Source organism: Bombus flavifrons, chromosome 11, assembly GCF_040668555.2.
Source record: "Bombus flavifrons isolate JBK064 chromosome 11, iyBomFlav1_principal, whole genome shotgun sequence".
Taxonomy (NCBI): Eukaryota; Metazoa; Arthropoda; class Insecta; order Hymenoptera; family Apidae; genus Bombus; species Bombus flavifrons.
In genome coordinates this window covers 476,264-499,614 of record NC_138452.1, presented here as the reverse complement: position 1 = coordinate 499,614, position 23,351 = coordinate 476,264, and the positions used below count along the sequence as shown (strand labels likewise).

General features: G+C 36.5%; 2 protein-coding genes and 1 long non-coding RNA gene across 11 annotated transcripts in view; 1 reads left to right on the top strand and 2 right to left on the bottom strand.

Annotated features, from left to right (window-relative positions):
- LOC138184830 (very long chain fatty acid elongase AAEL008004) overlaps window positions 1-15,431 on the bottom strand; it is a 35,525-nt gene extending 20,094 nt beyond the window's left edge. For 2 of the 6 annotated variants that reach the window (XM_069123151.1, XM_069123161.1), the window contains exon 1: window positions 5,475-6,056. The gene's annotated coding sequence lies outside the window, so the exon portion shown is untranslated. Of the gene's footprint in view, window positions 1-5,474; window positions 6,059-11,087; window positions 11,111-15,295 lie in introns of those variants that run through there. The other 4 variants (XM_069123153.1, XM_069123159.1, XM_069123162.1 and 1 more) reach the window with 4 other exon arrangements.
- On the top strand, window positions 9,305-13,123 carry LOC138184834 (uncharacterized). 4 transcript variants are annotated; one of them, XR_011174427.1, is made up of 3 exons: window positions 9,305-9,431; window positions 9,611-11,018; window positions 11,107-13,123. It is a non-coding gene; the product is annotated as an uncharacterized LOC138184834 (long non-coding RNA). The 4 variants fall into 4 exon arrangements; XR_011174426.1 differs by having other exon boundaries at window positions 9,552-11,018; XR_011174425.1 differs by having other exon boundaries at window positions 9,305-9,435; window positions 9,552-11,018.
- A 2,037-nt stretch (window positions 15,432-17,468) lies between the features above and the next one.
- LOC138184831 (very long chain fatty acid elongase AAEL008004) overlaps window positions 17,469-23,351 on the bottom strand; it is a 37,604-nt gene continuing 31,721 nt past the window's right edge. The window contains exons 4-6 of the mRNA XM_069123164.1: window positions 22,631-22,768; window positions 21,322-21,564; window positions 17,469-21,240 (exon numbers count right to left, since the gene is read on the bottom strand). Of these exons, the coding sequence (XP_068979265.1) occupies window positions 20,893-21,240; window positions 21,322-21,564; window positions 22,631-22,768 (729 nt within the window). The 3' untranslated portion in view covers window positions 17,469-20,892. The remainder of the gene's footprint in view (window positions 21,241-21,321; window positions 21,565-22,630; window positions 22,769-23,351) is intronic.

Here is a 23,351-nt window from a genome sequence, read left to right as displayed (position 1 = left end):
AATCGTTGCTGTGTCATCCAACCCGATAATGTGACAGATCTCAATAGTTAGCAAGTAACAACAGTTCGCAAGGAGATTCGGGACTAGAAAAAGTTGAACATGTTCGACAATCAGTACAGTGTTTGCTTCAGTGTTATTTTATGTAATCTTGATTCTTATTCTCATAAACGTAACATCGACGTTTATTATGCCAACTAATCGAATATATGCAACTGTTTTTACACAGTTCTGTTTTCCACGATCGTTTGTTGTCTTTATGAATTTTCTAGATACGAAAACATTCCTAATTAAACACGTCAAGGCAGAGGCTCGTTGGTGAGCGGAATACAAAAACTTTCAGAAAATTCTTTAGAATTCCAATGTTTTAAAGGAAGAACAAATTATGAAGAAGCAATTAAGAAAAACAAACAAGCAAATAGTAAATAACGTATATTTCAAGCACGTTTTTGCCACATGCACAAAGCATGTTCAAAAAGTCACGTTTGTTCCCGCGAATCGCTTTCCTTGTCCATTTCTGAAATTTCATCGGGCAAGATTATTACACACCGATTAACCTTTTTCCCTCCAAAATCAAAGCTAGGTAGGACGAACAAGTTGTCTATAATAAGAAGCACGGGGAAAGTACATAGCTGCATGAAGCTGCAACCTGTCGAGAGCTATGATGATTTAATGGTACTTCACGGCGGTATATTGGTTAGAAAGAAGAAGCAACCCGATAGTATCCATTTACGTAACGATCGTATTAAAGTCTTTTCTTGACATCGTTCGATAATCACGAAAAATACGCGCAGAATAGATGAACTATTGCCAGTTGTACGAAATTAAGAAGACATTATATTGCACGGGAGATTTAACTATTTGAGAGCACCACCTTCTCGTGGATTGATAATTCGTATTAACCACGTAGTAGTTGTGCTATACAATTACAGTATTCCATTTGTAAATTGTTTTCTTTACTGTGTGAGATAAGTCGATAATTTAAATTGTATAACAATTTTGGTTCATCACTAGATCGCGGATTCGTATTTATATGAAGATAAATAAAAGCGTAAAACTTTTGTTTCATTTATCAGATACTATACCTCGTTTATATATTTTTGTATATTGTGCACTTTATAGTTCTTCACTTTTAAATTTTCCACGAGTGCACAAACATCCGTAGTCTATTCATCGGATTACCGAATAGAAAGCTATATATGTAATTCTGTTAAAAGATCAAATTACAGCAAGCGTATAAAGATTTTCTTCGTTCAAAGGAGTTCTAAATCCAAGAATGTTTCGTCAGTATCGGGGAATGTTACAATTATAATAACTTACTGATTGGATTTTTCCGACCTGCAGTGGAATATAAAAGTAGTCAACAATCTAGCGAGAAGTTTAAAAAGTACAGAGAGAAAGCAAAACTCGTTTCGGTTTCTTTCAGAAAATTTGCCGGGTGTCGCAACGTCCTCTCACGTAATATGTAACCAAGTAGATATGTTGCCGCGTGATTGCCAGAGCGCGTTCAAATCACCGCGTATCCAGAGCTATGTGAGAAATTATCGATCTGTGATAAATTTCGGTAATCGAACACTAGTTATGCGTAAGCTCTCGGTCGCTAGGCCTCCATAATATCCAAAACGAATTGCCTTGTATTTCACCAGTTCGTAAGATCCAAGGAATTCCAATGGTACTCCACCCAATACTTTTATATTACAAACATATACACAACGTTAATGTCGATTAAAACGATTCGAGCCACTTAAAGATAAGTCACGTTACTCTCTTAACGATATCTACGCGTACAACATTTTTTATCAATAAGGAACATCCTGGAAATAAACGCGTAAAAAATCTAAAGTCTATTTACGATGCTCATGATGTTATTTTAATAACATTTTGTTGAGCAATACGCATTTATTTTGATCAGTATGTAAACATGTGACATTAGGTTTTAACCAACCATTTCGAATTCATCGCGAACTACGGCAGCCAGAAACTTCCGTCTCGCGTGTATCCAAGGCTCTTAAAGGTAGAGGTCAGACGTTCAAGTCGTTCTTTGGTGGTATTTGAGTAAGGAATCGTTTCACGCACAATGTTTGTCAGAGAAACATATATCGTTAACTACTCTATAATAAAAGTACGTAAGTGATTAGTGCGGCTGTGTTATTGGCCCAAATTGTTTTTCTTAAGTGTGTGAACCGAAGCGCACTTATGAAAAATTATGAAATGCAACTAAATACGGTAACATGAATACGATTGCAGTTCGATTTTATGGAAACATAATTTCAAGCTTATATAATCGACCAAAGAGGATGCACTTTGTTCTTCATAGTATTTAAAATTCTATCTAAAATATAGGTAATATGAATTATATAAATACAGGTAATAGTTACTAATATTGGAAATATTCTACCTTACTTTTTGTAATTATATCAGCGAACAAGATGTTCCTTAATTAAAAATTCTTCTTTGTTATTTATTATTTTCACTAATACCTAAAGGATTACGAAAGGAATATTAATACCGTGATAAAAAAGAAAATCCCCACATAATAGTTATTCATGAACAAGTAATTTTGGACCATATTTCATCATGGACATACAATACTGTTCATGATTATTCGAACGACTACAAAACTCTACGGGCATTGAATAATTGAAATTTAAGATACGTGTAATTTCCCATTAATAATACAATCAAGAAGACAGTGTTCCAATTCTCCATTGTTCCAATGAAATATATTTTTATATATATAACATATATTATTATATATATATAACAATTTAGTAATTAATAATTAATATAGTCTTATATATATAATTGTCCCAAATAAATATATAATAAAATATATTATTACAGTATACCCGTCCAACGGAGCATCCTTTTGTCGGCTTTTACATTTCAGTTGTATAATAACAAATTTTTATAGACATATAAAAGTACTTTGCATGATACAAATTTTAAATATGTTTGTCAGAGAAACATATATCGTTAACTAATATATTATAAAAGTGCGTTAAGTGATTAGTGCGGCTGTGTTATTGACCAAATTGATGAGCTTAATTAATTAGTAGATATGTAAATGTTACAATACTTAAATATACCATTATATTCGTATCATTAGCAATAATTATGAATAGTTCCGTATATCACAGTCAAATATATAGATATCTAAATAGAATTTAAATAAACATTTAAAATTATACCAGTACTTATTGTTATCCACCAATATTGAAAAGTATATATTTCAATTTTTAAATATTCAAATTTCTAAACATTCACGTTATCAAACATCTAGATTTTTAAATACGTATTTGCAAGTATATAAAAAGGCAGAAGAATTAAAACTAAAGAATTAAGAGTACGTTTTTGCAATTTTAGTGAATGAATGATTTAGGCCATTACGTTGACGACGGAAATGCTTAAACGTTTCTGAATATTCGTTCAATTTTTCAGGAAGTCTGCCAATCATGCAAGGACAGCGCATTTCGAGATTCGAATTGGCAATTAGACAGATTCAAGATTCGCTTCTTCCGGTTGTGGATCTCCCTAAGCAACGATTGGTCACGATTAATATTCGTTTCGAAGCGTGCAGGGAATCGGAGGAATACAAAAAATTATCCTTCGTTTAAAAGTTAATGGGTCGCCCAACGTAAAGGAAACATTAAAATTCGCATGGGACAATAAACAGTGACGATGTTAAGTTTTACGAAAATTAGAACATCTATAGATACGTATATCGTAATTAGCAATTTGGGAATCAACTTTCTTGTTATTCCTCGTTTCAAATTTCGTGTTTTCCAACCTGCATAAATATTGGGCGAGTAAATACTGGAGAGATTAGAGGCGAGACTGGTAATAAAACAAAGTAATCGATTTTCGGTATATGTGTTTGGAATGTGCATGTATACACTGATAATTAAAAAATGGTGCAGTAAGAATAAAAGCCTCGTGTCATGAAAACTAATATTTTGTGGACAACTGAGTCGATATCTACTGTATTCCTAATTGTTTTGATAATAATATGTTACGCACGTAACTAATAAATTATTTTTAATTCATCCTTTGTATCTCGCGTAATGTCTAACTTTGCCTCTGCGAATCTAATGAAATTATCGTCGAAGACATTAAATGTCTGAAGGGATCGTTATTGTTGTTGTTGTTTCAGATATTGAATAATATGAATTTAAAGATAATGACACTTAAAGTATAAACGTATGATCAATGTGGCACGAGAGTCAACGTCTACCGAATTAATCATTTAAAATCAAAGTTTGGCAATTTTTAAGCAACTTCACGGATCTGTGCGACCCAAAATGAAAATCCTATTACACGAATATTATTAAAATATAGATAGCGCTGAAATGTTTGCTTTTAGTATTCAATATATCCAAATATTACTATTTTTTGTGTATACCACGCTTTTTGTGACTAAGGTATCTCAAAATGTGACAGTGAAAAGATATCTAAAGGAATGCAAATGTGAAGAAATGTGAAAAAGGTCGAATCGAATCGCAATTTTTCAAGTTCGAAACCAACAATGGAAGTTCGTACGACGACGAAGACCACCTAGCAGGCAAACCTAAGTACCTAAGTACACGCCTTAAAGAAGCGCGACGCGATTGAGTAGAACGTGAATCGAAGTCAAATCGACTGCTCACGTGGTTCGTGATTCACGGGACAAAACAGCGTGTGAGAGGAAGACCGTAAAGACAACGTCAACAGAGGGAAATGTCTTAGCGTTTACGTCGAGGAGAGTACTGTTACGAGTTGATCGGTTGGTTCAGTGACAGGAGAAAATATCACTGTTATATTTATCGGCAGCAGTTTTATGCCGCGCTACGAATTCCTACGAGATAAACACACGAAGCGCCGTGTTGGCAGTTTCAAGATATATGTAGGTAATATATATTGCGCTCGCGTGTATTCAATAAGAAACAACTTTGTCCACGCGTGTGCATATCTTTTTCGGAGTAATTATATCTAAGCACGATATCGTGCAATGATAAGGTTCGTATCACTTGGTTCACTCATATTGCTTGAAGTAATCGCACGTTATTTGCTACCGAGTAATTGCGAGATAAGTCACTGGCCCAGAAACGTATAATAGCGATGAGCTTGACTTTTTCATTTTTATTAACAACGATTAAAATTGCACCACCTGTAACGCATACGAGTAATCAAAGGGTGAATAGAAAGAAGGATGGAGGGAGGGAGAAAAAGAGAGAAAGAGAGAAATAGAGAGAAAGGGAGACGCGCGTAATTTTTGGTCGAGTCGTTGTGGTACGGTAGAGACCGCGAGGCGTAAAAATAAATGAACAACCGGTGAATTATCGTTTCGGTGAGCGAACCGAAAGAGAGGCGGGTGTACGAAGTCGTTTCCGTGGGACGGCGTCAATTCGTTACGTCATATCAGAAGGAAAAACAACCGCACGAAGTGGTTGCGCTTCTATTGGAAGCGAGCGTGGCAGCGTTACTTTCAGCTCACTTACCGGACAATCGGCCGAAGACAGCAGTTATCTCACGTAATCGTCTCTTTCTGAACAATCGAACACACACTCTCTTCTTCTCTCTCGTGTCACTGTTGATTGGAAAATTCTTCGACGAATTTTTGTCCCTTCATGAACCTTCGTCTTGTGCCAAGTTTTTCTCGGATTTGCACGAACTGCTCGATGAACGAACGAAGACCAGTTGTCAGGCACGGTGGGCCGACGACGAATCGCCACGATTCTATAAATCGGCTACGGAGACACGATGTTTTCGCTTGACTCCTCCTTTCTCTCCTCGTGACTTTACGAAATCGTATCAAACAATAGACTAGGACAATAGACTAAATCAAATTGAATGAAACGAAACGAAAGTTTAAAAAAAGAAAAGAAAGAAGTAAAATAAAAGAAGAGAAAATAAAAGAAAAGAAAAGAAAAGAAAAGAAAAGGAAAGAAAAATAAAAAGCTAAAGAAACAAGAGGAAAAAAGGGTCGGAGTTGAAACTCGCGCTTATGCGACACCGATAATATTCGTACGAATAAACGCGCTACCGCCGTGCCAAGTTGCGGACTGACAGCGGTTACGCTGGTGGATTGCTTTTAACCGAGCCGCCATATTGGTATCGCATCCCTTCTACCTTTTGCGATCGACGCTTGACGCGAGATCGGTCGCCTTCATGGACAACATTCGTCGCGCGCCTCTTACCGCCCTTCGCGATCCTTCTACTTTTCTTTCGTCTCTACTAATTATTCCACCTGCGAGTCTTCCTCTTCGCTTATTTCTGGAATGTTCTCTACGATTTACTTCCTACTTATTTCATTCGTAGCTTTCATACGCGGCTACTGTTTCCAAAGATAAGCAGATTTATGCTCATATTTTATAAAATGCTAATCATCTAGTGCAGGATTGAAACATCTCTAAATAAAAAATTTACTTCAAGCTAAACAACTATGTATTATATAAGCTCTAAACGACTTATATATTGAGAATAATTACAACAAATTATCACAGCTATAAATTGTCTACACAGAACGAATAAATTTATATAATAAATTACACAGTTAATTAGAATTCAACAAAAAAGGACGATTTATGAAGCAGGCTATGGCGGTCTGTTAAAGTTTTACGTCAATCCTTTTGCTTGCTTTGACGCTAAAGATAATTGTTTCTGCGAATAATATCCAAACATTTATATTACAAAGTAATATAATTATCCTCAGCAATATGATTAACCCTCGGAGGGCAGGTGAAAAATCGTTAGAAGAGAGGCCAATTTCCGATCTCTATGACCCAAACCTAAATGCTCGTTATAGGTCCTTTAGATTTAGTTCTAATAATGCCTGTCATATGGCTTATAATATATATAAAGAATGTGTTAAGAAATGTGAATATATTTATAAAATACGTGTGTCTATATATTTTATTACGTGTTGCATTGCGTTCGTTATCGCTATTATTTTATCGCTATTATAGTATTATCTCCCTCTGATGATACCTCGTCATTATCATTCTTGCCACGTTGTAAAAATTCACTAAACATGGACATCGGTCGTTCATGTTCCCTTCTCATTGTTATACAGAATGCTAAATTGTTAAATCGGCGTTAGGTTTTTTCTCGGGGTTCTTTGTTTAATAGAGCTTTTTAAAGGTTAATAGAGATTTTTTTATCCAGTTAACAGCAGAATTTAATTTTAGAAATCTCTTATGTGGTTAGGTCGTGCAGTGCGTAAACTAATACAAGTCAAATGCAGTTAACTGGTTAATGGTAGTACTTGCACTTTCTGCGTTTCATCGGAAAAGTATCACATATGTGGGCCATTTTCAGTTTTACAGAGTCGCTACTATTTCTTGAGAGACTATTTCTCGAGATAGCGTGACTATAAAATTTCTAAAACATATTTTGATTTCGGAGAATATATTTTAATCCTTAGTGAACCGCATAAACCGCGTTTTTTGATTCCCTGCCGATCTATGTAGATGTTTTTCTTTTACTTTGTCTTCTACTTATATCTTTTTATTTATTTTACTGAATTATTATACATAATTGCATCTTTTATGATAACTTTAGACTCAATCGTATAATTAAGAAATGTATAGGAAATAACAACTACGTATGTATGAGGCAGTAAAGTTTAAAAATTGAAATTTTATTAATGACGTGAATTGTTTCTGTGAAATACTAGGTATGACTTGCTAAAAGTGTAGATACGTAAATACGTATTCTTTTTCTTCAACGTCCTATTTCAATAAATCTTGCAATAGACTGATAAATAATTCATTATCATTATATTTTTATAAAAAAACCTAATGATCGTATTTTGCTTGCTTGTAAACAAGTTTCCAATTTCATAAATACAAGAAAATTATCAATAAATTTGACTTATTTAGTAGAAAAGATCACAAAAATGAAAGATATCATAATGGAATAATGTAATTACAAGCATTAATGAATCTTGCGAGATAAGTTTAAATCCTTCGGAGCCGTTTGGTCGATGGTCAAGAAGTCAGATGAAGGTTTCGTTCGTCTGGCCGACGTGACTGACATCATGTGACAAAGGATTTGTTCGCGAATACGCGAATAGTTGGTTTAAAGACTTAAAACGTGTTTACGATCTTTGTTGAACTTGCACGAAATACAAATAGTTCATTTATCTTTTGCCCGTGTCTATTAAAAACTGATCGCTAGGTAAATTCCATTCGTGAACATTTCCTTAACAACTCAATTAGAATTCGAATTGAAAACTTTGGCGGTTTGACAAATTTGCCTTTTGCCTGCTTCCAGGCAAAGTTCACTACTTAGAATTTTCAACGTATTTTTATTCGATTCGTTTCTCGTATCTAGTCGGATTCATGCTGCATTGTTCTGCATATGTTTTGTTTGTTTAGGATGCTTCCCTCTCTTCAAAACTTCGACATTTGCAAATTTACTCGAATTACATTCTGTATCCAATAAAATGTATTATTATTACCAAGTTAGGTGACTCTTATTGTACCAATACATACCACGACTTAACTTGTCTAGAAATTATTTGTGCCTTAATTTTGCAAAATGGTAATGCAAATGATTGTTTGCAAATATAATTTCCAATTCTTATTAATTCTCCGGTTTCCGTGAAGAATAATGCATTACGTCAAACTGGTTTTCTTAACCTTTAATCCCTAACTAGAACAATGGTTGGCAAAGAGTTTCGCCTTCAATTTCTATCAACAGTATCTTCACCTCCTTTCGTATATAGAAAGTAAAAACGTAACGATTTGTACATGCACTTTCCACGGACTCGCAATTTTGCGACTCATGCAGTTACAAGCCACTGTTTTCCTTCGAACAACATAATTACTCGTGTAAAGAATACACGTGTAATTTCAAAATATGCATAGACGTGTGAAAAACACAAATAATTTGATCTGGGGTTCGTATATCGATGACGATAGACGTTTCTTATTCAGCGACGCAGAAAAACGATCAAACAAGAGAAGACAGTATTTTCTACCAAATTGTAACGTCACAAGATGATTCCATCTCCTATTTTGGATTCTCTTCGTATTTCGGCAAAGCCTCTGGCTTATTAGATCTTATTATATCTTCGAAACTAACAGTGACTCAAGGTAAAAACGAATCTGACACATGAATAAAGTTCATCTCTTTTTCTCGCGCAATTCTCCCTAAAAGATTAGTGAATTTATTGTATCTACTCTTCCCACGCACGGGTTCGTGCGGGAACGTGAATGGTAATTTTCAAAAACTCGCGCTCGATTTCGAACAGCACTCGTACCGATCTAAAGATTTTCTCGGTACGACATTGCGTGGCTGGCTTGCCAATTACCGTATAGACGAGAGTACACGGTTGTCCTTTCCACGAAGACGTCGCGTCCCGTCGCGTCATGATTCTCGTAGAAGAGACCTGATTATCGAAGAAGAGCGGTCGGTGTCGCGTGATTTTGTCTGATCGCCAAATCCAGCGAGTAAGTAGGTATCACGGTCTTTCGCAACGAAGCAACACGTTTTTGGTCGGTGATGCAATTTCATTGCTAATTACGTCACTTTTCATGTATATGTATTTTTGAAAATATCTGGACGAATAGAGACCGGTGGTTCAGACGGCCCACGAATGTTTTACGATCGATTTTATTGAACGGCGTAGATCGACGAACGAGAGACCTTGCATTCTTTGTGAAGTTCAAAATCGTCAGTAAATGGCCGACCATAATTCGATGAAGAGGAAGAGGAACTGCTTAAAATGTGAAGCTTAGAAGGTGGCTGGCTGGCTGGCTGGCTGGTTGCCTCCGGGATCTTGGAGCAGCGTATTTTGAAGCAAACATTGCGACAGAGTGGAGCCATTCGACTTTACAAACTTTGCATTTACATAAAACCAAAGCAAAGCTGGTCGACTGTATTAAGTTCAAGATCACGAGGAATCTTCGAAGCACCGAATCCCTACGCGCTGCGTCACGATCAAGAATATCGTTAACATCTCTTCCACGAGTGTCCTTAGAGTTAAACGATATTCAAATTCAAAACAGACCGCGGCGGCCGTTATGGCTATACATATATACAAACGAGCACGTTTCTTTGAACTCTCCTGTAACCTTCCTTCACGATAGGTAGTTTTTACCGATCGAAGAATCATCGGCTATTGGTCAACAATTTTAAATCTCAAGTCTCTAGTCAAAATGAGTCGAAGCGCGTCGACATTATTTATCGTCTAAGTTTCAAGGTACGTGCAAAATTTACGAATTGGAAACAAATACTTTTCAATTTTTTTCTTTTTTTTTACTGCTATAACGTATCTGTACAGAATATATGAAGAAAGAGATGAGTAGCGAATACAACGATCTTAATTTTCATGTTTAGAAAATTTGATTAAGCGACGATGGCTCATATAAAATTTAGTAATAAATTCAATGAAATTTGGTCGATCGAACGAAGGTCGGGCCTCTCGTTAGAATAAGAGCTACTTCAGTAGCATCGAACAAAAGTGAGATATAAAAACGTGTCGACAGTCACGCGCATCATAAAAGTAACTTTTTCAATCTGGCATTTATTACACGATAACACTCGATTACATAACTTTCTCATTGTTAATTGAAAGAGGTTGTAAATAGTTGGTGAAACGAGCGAAACAGTTACTTTTGCTTTAGCAGAGTTCTGACAACCTACCCGTTCTACGAAACAACGAGGAAATTACAGTACACTTGAATCGCTGGTAGGCAATAAAACGGAAGTTTATCTCAAAGGAAAACGTTTAACCACAATGCTTAAAATTCATTCTATTACTATCGCGTGCTGTCTCATGTTTTTTTGCATCTACGAACGTATAATTGCATTCAATAACATTGCGCAAGGTGTTAATAAGAAAATTGTTTTAAGCATTCAGCAGAATAATCATATATTGCAAATACGGTATTTTTTAAGCTGGCTATATATCTATAAACTGGAAAATGACCGATCAATGAATATTTTTACAAAGTGCTCACTGTCGATGCAACGTTTATTTCTAAATGTACGAGGCATCAAATATTGATCGCTAGTGACATCTAAACTCTTCTACGGTAAATGTGACGTTCATGTTTTATAAGACATACTGTATAATTTATCAAGCTTTCAAAGCAGATACTCACTAATTATTCTCACGGATAGTTGTTTAGACAGAACGGTTTGGATACGCGACTGCGAATTTCGGAGTAGTCTATTTCCCTCCCTCACACACACACGATTGTTCACACGAATGAACGAACGAACAGAAGGCGCGATATACACCGATGAAACCACCTGTACAAATCGGCGAACGTGGAGCGGTATCTCGTTGCGGTAGTGGGCAGTGAATGGCTGTCGCACGCGGAGCAATTGCCCGCTCGAAGAAGAATTCAAGAGGAGTTCTCGCGTTTTCCACATGGCACACGACCTAATTCGTCCATCTTACGTAAGCGACAACATTGGATCATTCATGCTCAGCTGATCGCAATACGCGCGCGCTGCTGCAATTAATGCGCGAGTACACCGGTACTTTTCTATCTGCAGAAATACGCACAGAGGGGTTTCTAAATATAATTTCCACGGGTTAACGGTCGATCCGTTTTAAGTTCGAAGATTTAATCAAGTCGGACGATGTTTTACGACGGTGGTTTATGAACGGTACGAAAATTATCCAACCGCTTCCGTCAGTGTCACTGCGTCAGATGGTACAGTAGCTCGTAAAAGAAGCGGGTTTCACGGCGCAACATTTGAGACAAAGTACCGTATTCGGTTCGATTTTATCGATCGACCGATAACAGAGGACCCGATACACAAAGAATTTAGCCTTGGCCTACTGTTTCACCGAGTTCGGGACACGAACCAACGAATCACCGTCGCAAAAGTCGAGCGTGAGTGTTGATAGTCCGTTGCACAACGGTAGAAACGTGCCCACGATGTTCTTTCCCGGCTGGCGGCTTTAATGGAGCGATTCGTACCGTTTGTGAATCGTGATTAACACGATTCGGTATGCTCGACATTGTGTCCTGTTTTTCAGCCAGCTGATGGATCGCGCCTCGAGGCCACTTGACCTACATTATTTTTCGCAACGAGGCCCACCTTTTTGTCATATCGTTCCTACACTTCCCTGGAGATTTGCTGCAACCATTTAAACGAGAGCACGCGAGAAACGAAAAGACAAGAAGAAGTTACGCAATGCTTCTCTAAGCTGAAAGAAGAACTGAAATCTTATATTGGGTCAGTGGAAATTTGTCTAAAGAAAAAGAAGTTCGAAAAATAATTCTGTAGGGAGTTAACTGTACAGAATTGTGTAGCGAGTTCCCTCTGTTTCATCGCAACGCAACGTAATCATACGTTGGAAAATAAAGATTCGATTGGATGATTCTCCTTTGACCGTCTCGATTACATGGAAGTCGTCCGCGCAGGGGTAGGGAGTGGAATATCTCATCGAGCGGGCTACCGAAGTCCATGCCACGGGAGAAAGTTTCGGCATCGACGGGAATTACGCACCGTTGAAATAATCGTTCGTCCGTGCAAATACTTAGTCGTCCCTCGTCTAACGAACTTTGTTCAAGTGCAATTACAATCGCGAGACGTGATTGAACGTCTAGATATTCATCGTTGAACAATTGAATGGAAACCTCGAATATGGGTCTATAGGGCGTTTTAGCGAAAATTGAATTAATAATATAGTTTTATAACCTTTGTCAATCGTTTTAGTATACACAGGTTGTAGCTATTTCGTCGGAAGGGGGACGTAAGAAGCACGTTAGGTGTTTAAAATTTATGGAATAGTGTAACTTAAAAACCGTTTTTTCCAAAAATGTACTAAACGCACTTTAAAGATTTCCATTCAATTGCTCAGCGAAATACGACCGAGACGATTTCTCTATGATGTCCGAAATTTTACAAACGTTATATTCAAGCGAGAATTCGATTCGCTTAAAAGATTGTGCTTTTCGAAGAATTTTACGTAGAATTAAAAGTAGATAAACGAAGAAACCGTGATCCAAGTAAGGAACGATAGCCACGAAATGTCGACTCGACTCGCTTAATTCCGCCTTTCTAGTTGCCTAATTCTCGATCAAACGAAGGATTCCCGTGGATTTACTTTGTTTCTGTGGTGAACGGAGCGTAACCGTCCAAGGGAAAAGACAGAGAAAGACAGAGAAAGACAGAGAAAGACAGAGAAAAAGAACGAAGAATTTTACGCAGTCTTCGATTCCGTGGTCCGAGGAATATGTCGAAGGTCTCGTTGTGGAGAAATATCTGCAGATACGCGAGGAGAATATTGAAAGAATCGACACCAACGATCGACCTAGCACGCGCACGATAGATCGCGTGTGATTCACCGGTGGAACTTTATCGTATAAAATTATAATATTCCTTAAAATTATATTTTACAAAAATCCAAAGAATTCTTTTATTTGTACTCAGAGCCACGTTTCGGATTCAACATTGTATATATAACACTTTCTCGTGTGTTTCATATCGTTTCAACGAGTGGTCGATGCAATGCAAAAAAGTCCCGTCTCGACGTTACGTGTAATTAGTATAATTGAACGTGTTGAACGTTCGTTTCTACCGAGACCTTCAGTCGCGTCTCCAATAGATCGTGATTTCCGTGGAATTCCATAAAGATTTACGTACGTAGAACATAGAAATCATGCGTAAACCCAACGTCATCGTTTCTTTCCCCAGTGGAAAAGTTCCGCCGAAACTCTATTCACCTTGCTCCTTGGTTTTTCCATTGTTCCAATAACGATATTGGCTTTTACTTGTATACGACACTCGGAAGTGAAAATCAAAGTTAAACCGGTTGCAAGGATGGCAGACAAGAGAAAGAGGGAGAGAGAGAGAGAGAGAAATCCAACTGACCGTCACAAACTTCCATTTACATGTTCATTAACGCCAGCCTTATTTCCATCGTCGTTGAACGAATCAGTTGACGCTGCTCTCGCAAACCTCGATGCGACGAATTAGAGATTTCGTCCAAAACCTCCTTGTGGGAGCTAACGCGAGTCGAGAACTTTCATCTCGTGACTTCCGCTCGCGTGTAAACGAAATTACGCAAATCGATCTAGGATAAGTGTGCCTATCGGATTTCGTGACGCTTTCGTTTTTATAAATGTCGAAACGTCCTCTATTGTCACGAAATTGGTCAATACCATTCTATTCCTTATCGACTTTCCCTCCTTCGATTTTCCTAGCGATTTACAACACATACGTGCACGAGGCAACATCGCGGAGTACCGAAGTTTCTCGCAACAATCTCGCCGGTTTCAGCGAATACATGATTTATTTCGTAATGAATGCACGCGTGATTTTTTGGAATATCTCTGTCGGATGTACCACGCTGATTTTGTATTCTCTAGATCGTCAATGTTACCGGACTTGTCCTTGTTCGACTGGAAAACGATGCTTATTTGTTACGTGGTTAAAACTATTGTTATGAAGCAGGATGACTATAATAGACAGTTAACTTCGATAATTGAGAGAGAACTTCGTTTTATGAAATTGATCGTGCAGATTAATCTTACTGTGAAATTGTTATACCTGCTCATAATTTGGATTTGCTATAAATTAATTGGGATTAATTAATGCTTGTATTGTTTAACACTGTTGAACAGAAATCAACGATGTACTTATGCGATGTGCTAATTGAAGATTCGTTAGATATCCGCATACAAACGAGTGCATCTGATGATCATAAAACATATTATACCTTAAGAAGTTACTAAGGTCAGGAATCTCTAACATTCAATAATTAAAACATTCAATCGAGGTTCATTTGAAAATTTCCACCTACTCGCTATGTATATAGGAATTCAAGGAGGTATTTGAATACCTACTATAGGAAATTTCATTGTATATATTATGTGTATTATAAAAAACTATATACGTATACTTGCACTAGACATCTTATAACATCTATGTATGTCAAAAATGTTTTGTCTAACATACATAGTATATTAATAACAAATTTCTGTTAGTGCTCAAATACTATATGAGCTACTGTATATTTTGTCTTTCTGTATATAAAAATTTCCAAAGCAACACAGTGTTAATGTTAACTTTATGAAAAGCACAATTCCGTTTAACTACCTTGTCACATTGAATAACTAAACGTCACTGACAATGAGTATGTATATATTTGAGCCAAAGCACGTGCACCTAACCGATCTGAACCATTTCATCCAAATCGTCCAATGGGTTGTCCGCTGTAAGGGGCTCGATTCATGCGCAAAGTTGCTGCGCAGCATCGATTCCACGAGACGGGAGCACGCTTAGATCATGATACCTTGAATACACCGGTAATCTGAATAATCAGCTGATCGAAAGAAATGTTACTTACCAGTAGCGTGCAGGTCGAACGAAAGAGATGCAGTTTTCTTTACTTGTTGCGTCGTTCGAATGTATCTTGTCTTTCGTTTGCGTCCTTCTGACTTTTTTCTTTCCTCCTGTACGTCAATAGAAACCTCACTTGCTCGAACGAACGGTGTGCCACGCCGGCCAGACTTTCGATGGATCCGGTTAAAAATATATACAGGGCGGGGCTCGACGGAGATGCTCGAGCTTGCTCGACGATTCTTCCTCCTTCTCGGTGTGTGTTACGCATCACTCTCATGCAGCGTATTCACGACTGTACGTATCATCGTCATCATATCGTAAAATCGCCGTATCTTTCTCGTATTCCCTTGACGTCCTGTAGTGCGCTATGAGTTTCGTCGTTGCACTGAGAACCGCCGACAGGACCGTAACTACCAGCTGGGGAGCCCACAAAACTCCAAGTTTTTCTCCGACTGAACAATGATAACAAAAACGTGTCAATTGCAAGTCTTTGGAAGGTATCAACGACATGGTGGATTTATTACGACGCCGGTATTCGTAATTCTCGGCGATTCGTGAACGGTGAAATCATAAGAAAGTTTGAAATTTTATGTGGTTACGTAATTACGAAGATTGATCGATAACGATCTCGATGTTTTGATTTCTATTTTATGTTTAACGTTGCGAAATGTTGTGAACCAACGTATACGCGATTATCCTAGAAAATTCGATTATGCTTGTAATACAAGTTTTTTTTCGAATGTTTCATCGTGGCGAATCACGCTGCTATTTTTGTTGCGGTAACGATCGCTTTCTTTCGTAGAAAATGATCGATTATATAAAAACTGTTCTATACCGACTGAATAAATATGGGAGATATCTTAGGAAAACTATCATCTTCTGTTCTTTCAAAAATTCATCTTCTTTGATACATATCTTTGTTCACAAGATACGCACCTGTGTTATGCCTATGATTTGTGATTCTTTGTATTATATTGTCGGATGGCTTCGCGGCGTGCCGTATGTCACCGTATCAACATAATATTTACTCATAAGTTTCTTAAAAATAATTTTCATTCGGTATAAATAACATTCATAAGGTAGTTAGAACAGTAGTTACTTACGTGTATCGTACAATTACAATGCTTCTGTTATTACTGTAACCAGAATTTTTAACTACGAAATTTGAATTTCGGTAAAACTTAACATCACTGTTCCACCATTCATTCATTTTGCATTGCATGGAAATTCGGAACGTGCAGCAACTGTCACTTGTATCAAGTGTCAAACGTACAAAAAATATGAACTGAATTAAAGATTAAATACGAAATTACGTTTAATGAACACACATACGATGAAGTAATTCTATACAATCTTTTCATTGTTGCACTCTTTCCAGTGACGCCGCAATGATATACATAATTCGTGTTCTGTTCAATTATGGTACATATATAGATAGATCGATAACTCGACGTTAGATCGATATTAAAATCGATATTATTTTCAAATTCAAATTTATAAACTTAACCTGACGAAAATTAAAATAGTGTAGAATGCGTTTATTTATATGCACATACTATTCGTTTAGTAATATAAAGTATGAAAAGATTTGTAATTAATATAACCTACCGTGGTATCGTACTAATTACTAAATTTGTCTTTTAATTTTGAATTTCATTTCACGCGTGTAATTTTCATATACAAAATAGCAGTGAACATTTTCGCTATCTGAACCTCATCGTAATCTAATAATACTCTAACAATTGATATCGTTGTATTTTTAAATGTATCAAATTTCATTGCATGCAGCGATATTCAAATTTTTGTATGAAAATGTCAATAATATAATTCTATTGCGTAACATCGTGCGAGTATTCCAGTAAATGTAATGAACTTAGAATCAAAGATATTATAAATTGTTAATAAAATAGCTGTCAATATGCCTTCGAAATTGACAGATTATTATAACATACAGTTATAGTAAGTATAAAGTATAAGAGAGAGTTTCTGTCTCATCTAATTTCAATCGATATGAACTGTGCGAACTACTCAAACATTGCTGTCATTATTTACTTCCTGGAGTGCTTAGTTAACAATTATATAGCAATAATACTAGTGCGTACCGTTTTCAAGGGGTGTGTCGATCATTAAATAAACGTACACCGATTTCCCTGTGTTCATGGCTGAAGGCAACTCGCTCCTTTTTAATTCATTTATTCTCGTGTAATTCTCCCCAATTATGTACAAAAATATAATGAGAATCAATAATCATTACAGAGTTCGTAACATTAAGTAGGTACATGACGATGTGTGTGCTCTTATCTTCTCGGCCTCATGTGAACTTGGCTTGTGACACCTTTCACGTGGTTTGAACAGTTTTTCTTCTCTTTTTCTTTCCCCATGCTTATTTTTGAAAGTGAAAGACGATCGACCATCTTGATTTATGTATGTGTTTATGCGCAAGTAATCTCTTTCTTTTCCTCTATAAAACTCAAATATCCACTCGTTAAATCTACATATAGTATATATCATGAGAATTCGGTGTTTTTAATTTTCTTCTCTTGTCTTTTGTATACGCATTTTGTATATGCATTGTTTCATGTATACGTATACAAAAAAATGAATAGTTAGTTTGTTTGAGAATGGCGTAATTTTAACTCGTTTCGTATTGTACCTGTAGGACGTGAACGTTGCGTGGAAAGAAACAAGAAAGGAAGTACGCTTATACGTTGACAAATCCTTTCCATGACCGTTACACTCTATTCGAATGAATGAATTGGTAATTGATCTAGTACACAGATATCTTATAGTTAACACCATTAGAGGCTTCCTTCCTGTAACCTTTTATAAAATAATTCGCAAATTTTATTCGCATTATGGTTAACTTCATCAGATGTAAGATTAAGAATGCAAAGTGTAACGTCAACAAAATATCGAAATCATTAGTCAAAACGTCACGAAGAGTATTTCAGAGCCTCGAGTAGCATGAATTGCAAAAATCTTGGTCGTACAAGTTCTGAAGGATTTTCGAAAAATCGTATTGTTTGATTTAATAGTATTATCGTAATTTCATCAAAAGAGTGCAAGACTTAGCCGAAATGTATTATGTACTTGCACATGCCCAATGTAAATACGCGTATGCTGAGAAGCAGCCTTTTTCTTCCTTTTGTAAAGTTTTACTTAACTTCGTTTCTTTGCGTTTTACTTCGGAAAAAGTACGGAGAATACTTAATCGCTGTGATATATTATGGTAGATTTTTTGAACTCTACTGATAAATGATCTTTGTACAAACGCGTTGATGAAATATTTACGAACTTCCGCTAGAATGTTCTACCGTCGTGTTCTGATGTCGACGCGGTTTATTGTCCTCATTGACAGACACGAGTTGGTTCGACAGAATTCTTTACTTTTACGTTACATTTTCCAAAAACACAATATGGTATTTTTTTGCAAGATTTTAACAGGTGCAAAATTGCTTTGTTTTCTATTCTAGAGATATTCTTAAAAATACGTTCATAATGAAATATATATTAAAGAAAAGAAAAATAAATAAAGAAAACAACTATGCAATACGTTCATGACTCGTATTGGTTCGCACGATATTGTAGAATTAAAAATTTATAATCACTGGATACAAATACGTTTCGAATAGAATTTACCGCGAGTTTACACATATTAAAGAAGTGATAAAAGGATGAGCGATTTTAATCGATTTATATGGCGTTACAATGTACGATTTGACTTCAGTCGTAGTTGGGAATAATATATTGGTGTGATTTTATGTGAACGGAAGAGGTCGGATAAAGGAAAAACACTCTGAGCGTTGAAGATATAAAATTATTCGCTAAATCGTAACTCGAAGATCAATTCCTGTACACATTGGAACGAATGATAAAGATTGGAACAGACCTTTGTTGATCTGTCAACTGAAGAAATGCATTCGTATATCGACGAAAGTTAATTTTACCAAAGAAAGAAAGTATCTTTTTCAAAATCCGGAAATAATATTTACATGTACGTTTTATGACTACATTAACAGTCTTGTCGACGTTAGTTTCTCTTTTTTTTCTTTTTTACTTTTTTTATTATAAACCATTCTTCAAATATTCTTCTAATACGTTATTGAAACTTGGCAATAATAAATTTTCATATATGAATACTTTCACAAGAAAGCACATCTTTGACACCATTAACGTCTCTTTTATTATGCAATTGATCTATTTCTTTGTAAAAATATACAACATTAAATTTATAGGATCGAATTGTTTTTTTTCCGTCAGATTTTTTTATTTCTGTGCGATCATAAATAAAAACCTTCATCTTTCCGTAATAGGACGAGTACAAAAGTTTGTATCCTTAATAAGAGATTTGTATGATTCCTAGATAAACGTTTTCTCTTTCCCTCCATGCGTTTATAACATGTACATATATTCGAACGATTGACGTTCAACCTTCTTTTTTCCCAATTTGACCAGTTCGAACGGTGAACAAGAGATAAATTTCGTCGAGAATTTCTAGAACTCTTCGGAAGCTTGATTCTGCGATAACAACTGAAATATTCGCAGATTTCATCGAATATTCTATTGAAAATAAGTATTGCGTTGCTTGATCGTAAGCAATAAAAAAGCTATTCGAGCGTTGCATATTCAAGAGAACTACTGTCTTTTGCTGAGTTGATCTAATCGACGATCTCTCAATAAAAAAGGAGGAGAATCAAGCTTCGAGAGGAAGGAGTGGTACGATTTCTCCTTTCAAATGCGAATCGACAGACGCTTACTTATACGACGAACACCAAAGCTTTGAACACAATCGGGGCAATAGAGAGACAGAGTCGGACAATAAGGAAATATGGTAAAGGGGATCGTTTCGATGCGTCCCAATAAGAAATGCCTCGTAATCACGTATAACTAACAAACGATCACACTTGTTCACGCATACATAACGCACGCGATAAAACACTGTCGCCAATCCCGTGCGAAAAACATAATGTTCCGATGAGAATCGATTATTGATTTACTCATCGTGTGCGCGTTTTAATTTTGTCCGTTTATTTACTCTGGTCTCTTCGCATTCCTCGGTCATTCTTCACGTTCCTTTATGCTTTTATCCGTAAAGCCATCGACGAGGCAACGATTTTCAGAACCACCCACAATCCGGTTGCGGATGCGATTATACATACATATGATACACAATAATACAGTGCAGAAGAGCCCTTTCCTTATTAATAATATATATTATCAGTAATAATTCTTATATACTCCCCTTATATAACCTTGTTAGACTATCCCGATAAACGCAATCGCCAGCCCACTAATACAGTTTAATATGAAATAATTTAAAGCGTTAGCAGAAAATCGAACGTATGCGCGACTGGTCTCTCGTCGACGACTCTACGTGTGAACATGAACACAGACTTCGCGGCGAATTACAACTAGCATAGTTTATCTTCCTGTAGAACCGCGCGCAGTCACTACTCGAATTAGATCGATCAACAAGACGTTGTGTACGAAGTCACAGCACAATCCTCAAAAGTGCCGGCGAGATTCAACGCGTGATTAACTGCATCGTGTGATTTGGTATCTCGATGGTTCTTTACGAGCTTTTACCAAAATCAGAATGTTCTAAGCTAGCTTTTTCTCTGTATTATTGTTGGCAACGTAACCGTTGTTGGTACCGTTGCTGTAACAACTGTTGTATTCCTTGTTGTAGATCGTCGCGTACGACGAGACACCGTTTTGTCGTGGCACCGAATCCTCCAATATAGGCATACAAAGACCGGTCGAACCATTCTGTAAACTCTTGTCTGTTGGTTTCTTCGTTTTGCCCACATACTTCGCTTTGTAAAAGTCCGAAAAAAGACCTAAGAAAAGCACGCCATGTAAACCGATCCAAATCATGAAGCCGCGAGGATAATCGCACTCTGTGAATAGAAGCTGGAACTGGTGACTCATGATCAACACGAACTGCACCTAGAAAAAGAAGATTCCTCTTGTGTTAAACTAGTTACATAGAATTAGAAAATTCAGATCATTATCGATTAATGGATTTACCATTTGGAAGGTAGTCAGGTACTTTTTCCACCAAATGTACTTTTGATATTCAGGCCCCATTGCAGCCACCATATAATAGAAGTACATTACAATGTGAACAAAAGTGTTCAAGAGAGCGAAGAAAGTGCTATGGCCACCTGGTGCGAACTTTAAACCCATCCAAACCGAGAATGGCATTATTCCATGATGGATTACATGAAGCGTTGACACGTGTTGGTTCTTCTTCCTTAGAATGAAAAAGAGCTGAAAGAAAATGACATCATTAATATTTTTTTAATTTATATACGTTAAAACAATCACATTTTTCATTGAATTTCAAAAGAAAAGAAGGAGAAGCGGTCGTTTAGAATTTACACGCCTCGACTTCTCAAGAAGGTCGAGTTGCCTCACAGTGTAAATTATAAAATAATCTTTTTCCAGCTTGACAACTTATACTTGAGCGGCACTCTTCTCAAACGGAGACAAACGTTACTCGGCTTCGTATTACCGGTTTCTATGAAAAAATATAAGCTTGCGGTTAGCTGTATGTAAGATCAATTTTTCTCTGCTTCCAGCCATGAACCAAATTTTAGAAGACTCGCGTAATCTTCGTGCAATCTAGCAAGCTACAGACAAGAAATCTAGTTTACATTTGAATTCTATTGTGAAGATCTACAGAAATTACTTCCTTCTTCTTTTTTTCATTTCAAAAATGTTAAAGTAATAAAAATATAAAAATTTTATTTTGCACTTTACGTACATATTAAGAGGTCGGCAGTTCTAGTATTAAAGTAGCTGCTCAATGATCCGGAATGCTCTATTATTCTAACGTTTAAAGTATTAATTGTCACAACGTTTCACTGTCGTACGAGAGCAGCATATGTTTCCGTTCAATGAGCAACAGTAATACTGCCTTCCTTAGATAAAATCCCCTACCTACTAGCTTTTTCATTTTTTAAGATATGCTGAAATATTCCAAGTGTCCCATTTTTTTTAAAAGTTATATTATAGAGGCTCTTATGGTAGGCAAGTTTTATAAAAAAATCAGTAATATAACCAATGTTGTAATAATTAGTATTTTTCAAATATTCAAGATATACTTATGTAATCTTGAAACCAAATAAATTAAATAAACCAAATAATAAGCATACTATTTTTCTAATATAGGATTAATTGATAGAGTCGTGAATTTAGAAATTAATCTCATATAGAAATGTTCAAATGATAGATAGGATATTTTATTTAAGGAGGACAAAATAGTGACTAGCTCGATAATCAATTAAAACAGCGACAACGAGCACGTATAAATGGATGTCGTTTAGATACTTACGGTATCGAAGAACTCGGTGAATTTGCTAATGTAATACCACCAACATGTATTCGCCATTCGGAGAGCCAAGGGGCTGTTGGAGTAGTCGACCGGTTGGCATCGGAAACTGTATCCTTTCGCCCAACCACTCATCAAGTACTGAAACAAGGAAACACCGCAAAGTGAGAACAATAAAAGGGGTGCATTCACCGAGAGACGACTATACATGGCTATGACTACAACAATCAGCATATAGATTGCGATCGCTCGCTTTCCACCGAGAAACTTAGTCTCTCCGCTCTCTTTGTTCGATCAAGAAGCCAGGAAAAGTCAGGGAAACAGCCGAAGTGGGAGAAACAAAAGAGTCCTCAGCTCTCAGCTCTGTTTCTTTCGCAAGACGACTTCGCCACTGTTTTAAATTCTAAAAGCCCGCACTCCTTCAAAAATCACGAACAATGCGACTGCAGTTTGTTTCCTGTAGCCTTTCGGCTGCATTTTCGCAATTCCTTCCGAAAAATCAGGCCACGCGTGGTTTCCCGCTTAAAACACTACCTAAATCATCAATTCGCAAGCGCAAACTGGATCCCCATTAACGATCATCCCTTTTCTTACTGGAGTATTTATGTTCTTCGTCAATATTTCCGGAATGGACAACGTACACTGACTCACGAGGGTATTTGAACATTAAATTAGATCGTTTATACTCAAGACTAATCTTTTACTCTTTGTTCCAGGCTTTCAA